The 12,768-nt window shown below is 37.3% G+C and overlaps 1 protein-coding gene across 9 annotated transcripts in view; it reads right to left on the bottom strand.

Moving 5' to 3' along the window:
* TFDP2 (transcription factor Dp-2) overlaps positions 1 to 12,768 on the bottom strand; it is a 126,222-nt gene that overhangs the window by 71,524 nt on the left and 41,930 nt on the right. For all 9 annotated transcript variants that reach the window (XM_036332329.1, XM_036332336.1, XM_036332326.1 and 6 more), the window contains one exon: positions 11,036 to 11,102. In XM_036332329.1, the coding sequence (XP_036188222.1) occupies positions 11,036 to 11,102 (67 nt within the window). Of the gene's footprint in view, positions 1 to 11,035; positions 11,103 to 12,768 lie in introns of those variants that run through there.

Below are 12,768 nucleotides of genomic sequence, written 5' to 3'. Positions count from 1 at the left end.
GCCATCATGCTCACTGACTGCTGACAGCAGCCATGGCTAGGCTGGGTGGCCTCAGCAAGAATGAGGTGGTGGATCCAGAGGAGTCACAGCTGCAACTGTCAGTCATTATGCCTCTCGCCAGCAGGAGATCTAAATGGTGTATTCCCATGGTCGCACAGGATAACAAAATGTTTATTAATGGCATATCCTTTCTGAAACAAAATAATTTTAAAAAGATCTTTTCAGAAGAAAATAAAAAAATATTTCTCTGAGGTCAGCTTAATCACTAAGAGAACTCCAAATCTTGGATTAGCTGTGGTTCTCAGCTTGAGTTGCTGTGTGCTAAGAATTGATATTGCTCTGCCAACCAAGAAATAAACTTGTTTGGGGTTGTTTTAACTCTCCCATTCAGAAAGGAATTTCTGAAACTTAAAGATAATGTGCTATGAACTGTGGCTAATCAACTAATCCAGAATTTTTAAGAGGACTTTAGGGGAACAATTTGAGTATTGTGAATTCCATGTTATTTTATTCCAGTAGATTAAGTTAAAGTGACTGTATTTGAATTATCTAATATGATCAGAGAAATCTCAGAGAAAGACATTTCCTTTCTTTTCCAAAACTATAGGATGAGTTGGAAGGGGTGGGTAATAACTGTAAACTAAATATGGAGGAGGGAGATGCTAGAAGTTTTATTTGACCACAGCCCCTGGACTCAGCCCCTTCACTATATAATAATTTTCTATTCAAACCACCTCAGGGTTCATGCTATGGCATATTTTCCCCCAACCCAGTTCAATACCAATTGAGCTTAGTATTTGTTTATGTTGGAATCCTTTAAGGTTTGGGTTCAGATATGTCAGAGGTCACTTTTCTTTTTGTGGCCTATAAAAAAAATCTCAAATATCTGCCGAACCGGTTTGGCTCAGTGGATAGAGCGTCGGCCTGCGGACTCAAGGGTCTCGGGTTCGAGTCCGGTCAAGGGCATGTACCCTGGTTGCGGGCACATCCCCGGTGGGGGGCGTGCAGGAGGCGGCTGATCGATGTTTCTCTCTCATCGATGTTTCTAACTCTCTATCCCTCTCCCTTCTTCTCTGTAAAAAAATCAATAAAATATATTTAAAAAAAAAAAAAATCTCAAATATCTTACAATATTCCCAATCCAAATTTCATATAAACTGAAACAAAAACATTGAACTTAAAGGGCTTACATCTCCAGGACAGTATAATTAACTGATGTAAGTAAAGTCTGATCTAATCCATATTTTCTAGAAATTTTTATGTAAATTAATATTTTAAAGTATTCCATTCTAAACTAAGCAATATTTTTAAAAATTACCTTGGTATATTGTGGCTGGCATGGCTCAGCAGTTGAGCATCGACCTATGAACCAGGAAATCACAGTTCAGTTCCTGGTCAGGGAACATGCCCTCGTTGTAAGCTTAATCCCCAGTGTGGGGCATACAGGAGGTAGCCGATCAGTGATTCTCTCTCATCATTGATGTTTCTATCTCTCTCTCCCTCTTCCCTTCCTCTCTGAAATTAAAAAATATATATATTTTAAAAATTACCTTGAGGGGGTGGGGTGGGAGTGGGCTGGAAGGGGTTAATGGGAGAAAAAAGGGGACTATGTAATACTTTCAACAAGAAAGATTTTTTAAAAATTACTTTGATATATTGATCCTAGATATTAAAAGATGAAACACAGTGATCAAAACAAAATCTAGAATATCTCTGAATTAGAGTACCTAATATTACAGAATAAAGCAACAGATATTCAGCTATTTTTCTACAGAATTAGGTAGCAATTGTATATATTTGCTTTGATCAATTATATAAAATTGAAATACATATTAAACAAAGATCTGAACTTCACAACTGAGCCCCATGCATTTTCTCTATAGCCACTACAACACATATCATTAAAACTTTCATTGACTGTATTCAATGTTTTAACAATTGGGTTGGTTCATAGACTAAGAATCTGGAACCAAAAACCAAACAAAGATTTAAAAGTTGGCCAACAAAATAATCAACAATTTCTAGAACAATTTTTAGCTTTCTTTTCTAAACTAAACTATACACTGTAAAATTTTGTGATCCAGAATAGATGAGAGTTGAGAAAAAAAATTTCAACACAAAACTCTAATATTATCCAGGATAAACAGATGCTACTCAGACTGGTTCACTGCTCCAAGTCTCTCTGCCTCCAGCTTTCTTTCCTCATATTTGGAACTTTTTTTATTTCCTTCCTTTTAGAGCACCATGGTTTTTTGTTTTGTTTTGGTTTTGAGAAACATTGACCCATTGCCTCCCCTGTGTGCCCCAACTGGGAATCAAACCACAACCTAGGTATGTGACCTGACGGGGAATCAAACCTGCAACCTTTTGATGCATGGAACACACTCCAACCAACCGAGCCAGCCAGCCAGGGCTAAGCATCATGTTTTTAATGGTTCTCTTTATTCATAAGTAATCTACATATGTTGCAGAATTTTTCTCACTGATACATGTTCATATCATCCCTAAATAAAATAATTATTGTGTATTAAGCATTTTCTATCTTTAAAATGTTCCTCTTCAGCCCTGCTGGCTTGGCTCAGTGGTTGAGTGTCAATCTATGAACCAGGAGGTCACAGTTCGATTCCAGGTCGGGGCACATGCCTGGGTTGCGGGTTCTATCCCTAGTGTGGGGCATGCAGGAGGCAGCCAATCAATGATACTCTCTCATCATTGATGTTCCTATCTCTTTCTCCTCCCTTCCTCTCTGAAATCAATAAAAATATTTTTTAAATAAAATGTTTCTCTTCATAAGCAAAATTTGAGTACAAAATTAGCTATCACATACATACATGCACAATTGACTTTAAAATCACCTAGTAATACAATGATAAAGGCTCTGCTATCAAAGAAACAATTAAGAAAGCAAAGAGGAAGAGATTAATATCGATTAATATTTTATTGAGCACCTATTACATTGTTAAAAATAAAGAAGACTGGCTGAAACCGGTTTGGCTCAGTGGATAGAGCGTCGGCTTGCGGACTGAAAGGTCCCGGGTTCGATTCCGGTCAAGGGCATGTACCTGGGTTGCGGGCACATCCCCCAGTGGGAGATGTGCAGGAGGCAGCTGATCGATGTTCCTCTCTCATCGATGTTTCTAACTCTCTATCTCTCTCCCTTCCTCTCTGTGAAAAATCAATAAAATATATTAAAAAAAATATTTTAGCCAGCATTTTAATTTTTATTTACAATGTATTTTATAAAGAGGAGGCGAAACCAGATTAAATGTCAGGATAAACAATTTAATTTCTCCTGAATAATAAACATTTGTGATTTAAATTGCTTCATTTAGCCATAGCCGTTTGGCTCAGTGGATAGAGCATCAGCCTGCGGACCAAAGAGTCCCTGGTTCAATTCCGATCAGGGCACATACCTTGGTTGCAGGCTCCTTCCCGGCCTGGGCCCTGGTTGGGGTGCGTGCAGGAGGCAACCAATAGACGTGTTTCTCTCACATCGATGTTTCTCTCTGTCTTTCCCTTTCTCTTCCACTCTCTCTCTAAAAATCAATGGAAAAATACCCTCTGGTGAGGATTAACAAAAAATAAACAAAATAACTAACTAACTAACTAAATAAATAAATTGCTTCACTTAATTTTTAAAACATTGCTTTGGCAATAAAGCTGTTAAACTTTACGGCATATTTTCTGGATATTTTGGATTTGGCAACTTATGCAAATTTTATGGTCATGACAAGACAAATTTAAATAAAGAAATTTAAAAAAGATAACATTTAAAAGGTTGATTTTAGAATTAAATTCCAGTTGGCAATCAAAATTACCTTCTTCCTTAGTTTGAAATTAACCAGCAAAAATAGATGTTACCAATAGTAAGCAATAGTTAAAGGTGTGGGAAGGTTTTCTTTCTGAGAAGACATGGACCATATGAGTATAGGAAATAAAAACAGACAATTAGATGAGTTTCATTTCAAAATACTAAGCAAATAAGAAATCACATAAAAACAGACCTTGTAATCTCAGCAGTATTCTACTCTGCCAACTGGGTTACAAGCTGAGTCACTGAAAATGAATTTTGAAGTAATAGAGAAACAAGAATGCAGATATCCTTTCCTCCAAAAAGAACATTATTTTATCAACCTTTCTCAGAAAATAGTAACTGGCTATTTTAAGAACTATAAAAATAGGTATCATCATGCAACTTAGATGAATAAGAACAGAGAATAAAAATGTATATTTAAAAATGGGGGGGCCAAACCGGTTTGGCTCAGTGGATAGAGCGTCGGCCTGCAGACTGAAAGGTCCCAGGTTCGATTCCGGTCAAGGGCATGTACCTTGGTTGCGGGCACATCCCCAATAGGAGGTGTGCAGGAGGCAGCTGGTCGATGTTTCTCTCTCATCGATGTTTCTAACTCTCTATCCCTCTCCTTTCCTCTCTGTAAAAAATCAATAAAATGTATTTTAAAAAAACCAAAAACATAAAAATGGGGGGAAAAAGCCATTTCATTGTGGCTCAGGTATAACATATTGCACTGTTAAAACTTTATAAATCCACAACATGCAATGCAAACACTCAGCAAAGTTACATAATTCTACCTAACCACAATATACATTGTGAAAGCAATTACAGGAAGATAAGAGATGTGGTAATTATAGCCTATTTTAAAACATTTTAAATTTTTTCCTTTATTTTCTGTTTAAAATCAGGAATTCCTTAAATTTTATTTCTAAAAGGTAATTCTTATTTAATTCTAGTATTTAGTTATTTAATATGGTAAAGTAAACATTTTATTTAAGTAAAACATCTTGTAGATAAACACAGGAAAAATACAAGAGAGAAAAGACTCAGATGACACAGGTCCTTCAGGAAAAGCAAGCTACTGGAATGCACAGGTCAATAAAACTATTTGTAGAATGGGATAGTTGTCTATTTTCAGATCATTAAGCTATTTTTAAATAGCCTGAAACCAAACCCAGATTCAAAAGGCAAAGCCAGAACCATTCACTATGTTTATTAAAGTACAATCTTTTACTAAGCCTAGCACAGTAACAGAGGCCACACTCACCCAAATATGACCTGAGATTTAGAAGGGTGCCTAAGAAACTTTATAGAAATAGCTACCAAATGTTGTTTATACCTATTATTCAAAGTAATATAAAAGTTCTAGATATTTTAGGACTTAAATTTTTAAAGTAAAATCCAGGAGAAAAAAAGAATATGGTCAAATGTTAGCAGCTTTTTAAAAAATATTTTTTATTGATTGATTTCAGAGAGAGAGACAGAGAAAGGGAGGAGAAAGAGAGAGAGAGAGAGAGAGAGAGAGAGAGAGAGAGAGAGAGAGAGAGAGAGAGAGAGAGAGAGATTGACTGATTTGTTGTTCCACTTATTTAAGCATTCATTGGTTACTTCTTGTATGTTGTACATACAACATCCTGAGATCCAATCTGCAACCTTGGAGTGGAGGACGCTGTAATCAACTGAGCTACCTGGCCAGGGCCAGCCTAATTTTTTGTCTTTATTGATTTCAGAGAGAGAGGAAGGGAGAGGGAGAAACACTGATCGGCTGCCTCTAGAGCACCCCCTACGGGCGGAATCAAGCCTGCAATCTGGGCATGTCCCCTGACAGGAAATCAAACAGGCAACCTCTCAGTGCATGGGACAACGCTCAACCAACAGCCACACTGGCCAAGGTGGGCCAGCCTTTTTAATTAAATGCGTAACTCTAAAATATATAAGTCACTGTATATTAAGATTTTGAACACTGAAATAATCTCTACCCTTTCATCTCTTTAGCTTCTTTTATTTATTTATTTTTTAAAAAATATATTTTATTGATTTTTCAGAGAGGAAGGGAGAGGAATAGAGAGTTAGAAACATCGATCAGCTGCCTCCTGCACACCCCCCACTGGGGATGTGCCCGCAACCAAGGTACATGCCCTTGACTGGAATCGAACCTGGGACCCCTGATTCCGCAGGCCAACACTCTATCCACTCAGCCAAACCAGTCAGGGCTCAGCTTCTTTTAAACATTTTCTCATAAAATAATGAAGTTCTCACAAAATAATGCAGAAAAGTCCTACAGGGAGCCATTCCAGCAACACTTTTGGTAGAACTCTAAATTCCCTCTGTTTCTACCACCTTGTCCACACAATGCTTCCTAATTAATGGAAATATTCCATGATCATGGATAGGAAGAATCAATACTATCAAGATGTTATTTATTCCCAACTTGATGTACAGATTCAATGCAATCTCAATCAAAACCCCAGTCAGTTATCTTGTGGATGTCAACAAACTGATTCTAAAATTTTTACAGAAAGGCAAAACAACTCAGAATAGCCAACACTACATATATATATATATATATATATATATATATATATATATGCACACACATACACACACACACACTTTAATAATATATTTTTATTGATTTCAGAAAGGAAGGGAGAGGGAGAGATAGAAACATCAATAATAAGATAGAATCATCAACTGGCTACCTCCTGCAGACCCCCTATTGGGTATGGAACCTACAACCCGAGCACGTGCCCCGACTGGGAATTGAACTGTGACCTCCTGGCTCATTGGTTGATGCTCAACCACTGAACCACATTGGCCAGGCTACCAAGACAATATTGAAGAAAAGTTGGAAGACTGACACTATTCAATTATAAGACTTACTATAAATTTACAGTGTGGTATCAGCAAAAGAATAGAGAGCCCAGAAATAGACCTACACAAATATATTTAACCCTTTGCGGTCGTATTAAATTTGGACATGGGTGTCGTACTGGTCGGAATTAATTTCCATTGAAAGAGCAGTGATACATAACGTGCAAGATTATGAAGGATAAACAAGATTTATTAATTCTTTTTTGGAACTACGTCCCTACTAGTAGAATCACTACAAATGTTATCACTTTCTACATCAGAGTCAGTATTGAAGGTGCCAAAATAAAACTCTTGATCGTTACTTTCAGATTCGCAGTACACTTCTTTCGGTAACTTTCTTTTTGCCATTTTGGAGTATTATTTTGAAATATCTTAACAAGCGAGAATGCCTAATTACAGTTAAACGTAATTTGTATAAAGCTTTATTTGAAATTCTGCGAAGTATCTCCGAAGCTTGTCGATTTCTTCACTCTCAAAAAGTGACTGACTCGCCACGGTGTTTTGCATGGCGAGTGTGGAACAACCGTGTTTGTTTATATTGAGTTTCGATATCTCCGATTTGTCGGGGCAATGTTTTGGTTCGTGACAAGGTCGCTTAGACACTTAAGAGCTTTCAGAGAAATTATGAACTGATACATGAATGAATAGAGTTAAGATTCGTTGCCCTGGCTGGTTTGGCTCAGTGGATAGAGCATCAGCCTGCCGACTGAAGGGTCCCAGGTTCGATTCTGGTCAGGGGCATGTACCTTGGTTGCGGGCACATTCCCAGTAGGGGGTGTGCAGGAGGCAGCTGATTGATGTTTCTCTCTCATCGATGTTTCTGACTCTCTATCCCTCTCCCTTCCTCTCTGTAAAAAATCAATAAAATATATATATTTAAAAAAAAGAAAAAAAGAAAAAAAGATTCGTATGGTTCCTTGCTGTGGTGGCTGAGAGCAGACATACGACTGGAACGGTAAAAAAGCTTTGGTGGCTGAGAGTAGACAAACGACCGCAAAGGGTTAACTAAACTTTGACAAAGGTGCAAAGGCAATTCAATGGAGAAAGAAGAGTCTTTCCAACAAATGAAGCTGGGACAAATAGACATCCACAAGCAAAAAATAATAATAAATAAATCTAGACACAGACATTAACTCAAAATGGGAATGTTATGGCCAAACGAGCTTTTGCAGCTCAATATTTACTGAGTATGTATAACATCAAGCTAGGGTCTGAGGACAAAAACATGAAAAAGAACCCTGCCTTCAAGAAGCTTAAAGTCTAGTAAATAAAAGGACAATAGTATAAAGAAACACAATATAATGCAATCAGGACAATAACAAAATACCTGCAGAATCCAAAGGTTAACACAAAGGAGGCACAGTAACAAGGAGGTACAGAACAGAAGAAATCTCTAGAAAAAGAAATAAATGAAAAGGAAGCAAGTAAACTACCAGATACAGAGATCAAAACAATGGTTATAAGGATGTTCAAGGAATTTAATGAGAACTTTGACAAAGTTCCTAATTTGGGAATATCCTATGGACAGATACTTTGAAATACTGTCCTAGAGATACAATGATGAATAAGATAAAGTCTCTGACTTCATGAAATCAGGTCGGGACCAATAAGTAAACCAGTAAAGTACAGTGTGATAAATGCTACGACAGAAATAAGTAGAGATATTAGAGATTTATGGGCTGAGCTGAAATAGGACCTAAACTGAGATGCAAAGCATGAACAGAAATTATCCAGGTGAAATCCTATATAATAAAAAGCTAATATGCAAATCGACCGAATGGCGGAACAACCAGTCACTATGATGCGCACTGATCACCAGGGGGCAGATGCTCAAAGCAGGAGCTGCCCCTGGTGGTCAGTGCACTCCCACAGGGGGAGCACTACTCAGCCAGAAGCTGGGTTCATGGCTGGTGAGTGCAATGGTGGTAGCAGGAGCTTCTCCTGCCTCCGTGGCAGCACTAAGGATGTCTAGGGAGAGTGGGCCTAAGCTGTCAGTCGGACATCCCCCGAGGGCTCCCAGACTGTGAGAGGCCGCAGGCCGAGCTGAGGGACACCCCCCCTCCTGCGCCAGTGCACAAATTTTGTGCACCGGGCCTTTAATACACACACACACACACATACATACATACATACATACATACATACATATCTGGAGTGGAGTGGAAGATGATGTAGGGAGACATGACATTCCAGGCACAGAGAAGAGCATACAGTGAGACAGAGAACGTAGCTCAGTATGCCAGAAGCACAGGTGTCTAAGATAATGCTAAAGTAAAAGCAAGAACCATACCTTTTAAGTTGGAGTTTGGACTTTACCTTGAGGGTAATAAGGAACTAATAATGTTTTTTGCTTTTTTTTTTTTAACATGAAAAGACTTGTTCAGATTTGTGTTTGAGAAAAGTATGTAACTATAGTACAGTGAATAAAATACAAAGGAATAAATCTGGAAGTAAATAAAACAGCTGCAGTGATCCAGAAAATGGTTTATAGTGGTCTGAACTACGATAGTAGCAATGGAAATAGAGAAAGTGGGTGGGGAGGCTGAGAGTTTTAAGAGGTGGAAGAAACAAGACTTTTAACTGATTTGATTGGAAGTAGAAAGAAAAAGGAGTCAAAGATGATGGATGCCTCAGTTTCTGGTTTGGGCAAAGGGTAGATGGTGCTACTAAAATGGGAGAGCGTATTTTGAGAGGGTAAAATAATCACTTTAATTCCGGTCACGCTACTAAGTGACTAAAGGGCAGGGAGCACCTACAGTGTGGAGGCACTGGACAAAGAGATGGTTCATGCCCCAGGTGGACAGCATAAAATTTAATTTCAGCACACAATTCAAAACTTAAGAACTGTTTATTTCTGGAATTTTCCATTTAATATTTTCAGACTGTGGGTAACTGAAACCATTCTATGGATAAGGTGGGAACTACTATGAGGGGTGGGCAAAAGTAGTACACGAAAGAGTTTGTTCTTATATTATTATTTCCCAAACTACTGCAAACCTACTTTTTCCCACCTCTGTATATACATACAATGGAATAGTATGAAGCCTCCAAAAGGAAGGAAATGCTGACACATGCTACAACATGGATAAACTTTGAGGTCTTTATGCTAACTTAAATAAGGCAGTCACAAAAAACCAAACACTGTATAATTCTACTTATATGAGGTATCTAGAGTAGTCAGAAGCATAAAGACAGAAAATAGAATGGTGGTTGCCAAGGGCTGGGGAGAAGGAAATATGGACTTAATTGTTTAATGGGTACAGAGTTTTAGTTTTGCAAGATGAAAAGTTATAGAGATGGATGGTGGTGATGGTTGCACAATATGAATGTACTCAATACTACTTAACTATATATGTAATAATGGTTAAAGTGGTAAATTTTATATGTGCATTTTACCACAGTAAAAATTTTTTGCGGGGGACTGAGAAGCATCAGGGTTGAAGTATCTCTTTTATTGCTTTAAAACATATATATATATATATATATATATATATATATATATATATATATTCTCAGAGTAATTCTACAGATCATTATTATTAAGCCAAACATTTTTATACTAAAATACAGATTTCTCTAGCCTTCTCTTCAGAGTATATAGTTCACCTTAGACATAAACCCCTTGAGGAAGATGATGTTTCTCTCATAGTTATTTGTATTATAATGGCATGCATTTTGCTCCTACCTTTTTAGTGGGAAATTTCAAATACATATAAAGGAAGAGAGAAATAAATAAGGAAACCCCATATAGCTATTACCCAGCTCAAACAATTAACCCATAGACAATTTTGTTTTATCTACAATTTCACCCACTTTATTCTTCCTCTTCCAGTGAATTATTTTGAAGCCAATCACAGATATCATATCATTTCAAGCATAAATATTTCAGTATGTTCTCTCTACACACTAAAAAATACTGTTGAAAATACATATTGAAAGATGACCAGTGTCCTGCATAAGTTCCTGTACTGGTGAGTCAGATTTCTGATATATTCTTCCAGTAAGCTATATATCAGACACAGGATAATAATACATCCAATCATTCTATTGTAGTTCCTTACCACTAAGAAGGGCTCTCAAACAAGAAAATCAAGAAGAAAATGACTTAAGTTTCAACTGTAATAGGATCACTGATCAAATATGGTCTTGGAGGCCTCTTAGGAAAGAGTTGGAGAAAGGTACACACTCTCTACACCTGTCAGAGGTAACTGACTTTCATGTTATACAAGCTTTTTGGTGAATGATAACAACACAGTTATAGTATATAAATATTATTATACATAAAGTAATGCATGTGCCTTCATGTTTTATAAAGCAAATGCAATAAAACTAGCTCAATGCAGAAAATTTTTATTCAACTGTCCTTACCTTTTGTCGGACTGAGATTCTGATCTGTAAATCCTCTTAATTCTGCATTTGTGGAACTCAAACCAACCTGAATAAAATAGTTTTTTAAAAGTTAAAAAGATCTAAGTATTAGATGATCATTCAATAAGCCATTTTATACCTTTCACTAGAGGTCTATATCAATTATTAATATGGCCACAAAAAAATGAATTAATTACAACTACAGGAGGATTAAAAGAAAATGTTGCCATATTGCTTGAAATGAAGAAAATATGAATTGTCCAGATAAAGTATAATTTTAAAATGTTACTTATGAGGAGAACTAAGATCTATAGATTTTACTGATGGTTTTTGTAAACAATTAATGTGGCAGTCAAGAAGTTGGCAGTAGATATACCAAAATTTCTCACCCTCACTATTTCCCTTCATTTTTACTATTCAAAATCACTGCTTATAATGCTTTTCAACATTATGACACGTAACGGACCAAATAAAGACCATTAATAACACAATGCAACTCTGAAGACGAGTGGGACTTGTATCAGGATGAGCTGGACGATTTTTATGGCTTGGATCTCTACAGCTTCATGTGGCGCGTTAACTGGTCTGCTGAGCCTCAGACGGTAGCTGTCCCCTGTGGTAGTGCCTGTGTTTCTCTCCTAGGCAGACCTAGCAACTCCAGTTGCTATCATAATAATTTTTACCCAGGACCTGTCTTCTCAATCCCTCACCTTTCCTAAGGAGTATGTTTTTTTCTCTGTTTAAAGAAGTTACCATGCCCTTGCCAGAACCGGTTTGGCTCAGTGGATAGAGCGTCGGCCTGTGGACTCAAGGGTCCCGGGTTCGATTCTGGTAAAGGGCATGTACCTTGGTTGCAGGCACATCCCCAGTGTAGGGCGAGCAGGAGGCGGCTGATCGGTGTCTCTCTCTCATCGATGTTTCTAACTCTCTATCCCTCTCCCTTCCTCTCTGTAGAAAATCAATAAAACATATTTAAAAAAATAAAAAAAAAAAAAGTTACCATGCCCAAACTCCCATTTGACCCAGTGATCCCACTTCTAGGAATATATCCCAAGAAACTAGAAACACCAATCAGAAAGGGTATATGCACCTCTATGTTCATAGCAGCACAATTTACATTAGCTAAGATTTGGAAACAGACTAGGTGCCCATCAGCAGATGAGTGGATTAAAAAACTGTGGTACATCTACACAATGGAATACTACGCTGCTATAAAAAAGAAGGAACTCCTACCATTTGCAACAGAATGGATGGACCTGGAGAGCATTATGCTAAGCAAAATAAGTCAGTCAGAGAAAGATAAATATCACATGATCGCACTCATTTGTGGAATATAATGAACAACATAAACTGATGAACAAAAACAGATCCAGAGACAGAGAAGCATTAATCAGATGGTCAAACCTCAGAGGGAAAGTAATTCTATGTAGATAAATGATGTAGAGACTTATTTTTGTCTAGCTTCTTACAAGTATTGTTAGAAGTACTAAAGTAAAACCTTTGCAACTAAATTTGCAAATTACCACTACATACAACTGCACAGTGGCTCACAAGTGCCAATATGAAGAGTTCAATTTGTAACTGCCAAGAGTTTACTGTGGCATCACTAACATGCCTCTACTTTCAAACTCTTCTGCTATTAAAAAAAAAAAAAAAAAAAAAAGGAACGGCAAACTTCTGTTGGTGTTCTACTGTAAAAAGAAAGAAGGCCAAGATAGCCTTCAACATATTCC

This window comes from Myotis myotis, unplaced genomic scaffold (genome assembly GCF_014108235.1).
Source record: "Myotis myotis isolate mMyoMyo1 unplaced genomic scaffold, mMyoMyo1.p scaffold_m19_p_13, whole genome shotgun sequence".
NCBI lineage: Eukaryota > Metazoa > Chordata > Mammalia > Chiroptera > Vespertilionidae > Myotis > Myotis myotis.
The sequence above is the reverse complement of the archived record's forward strand: the minus strand, read 5'-3'. Positions and strand labels throughout refer to the sequence as shown.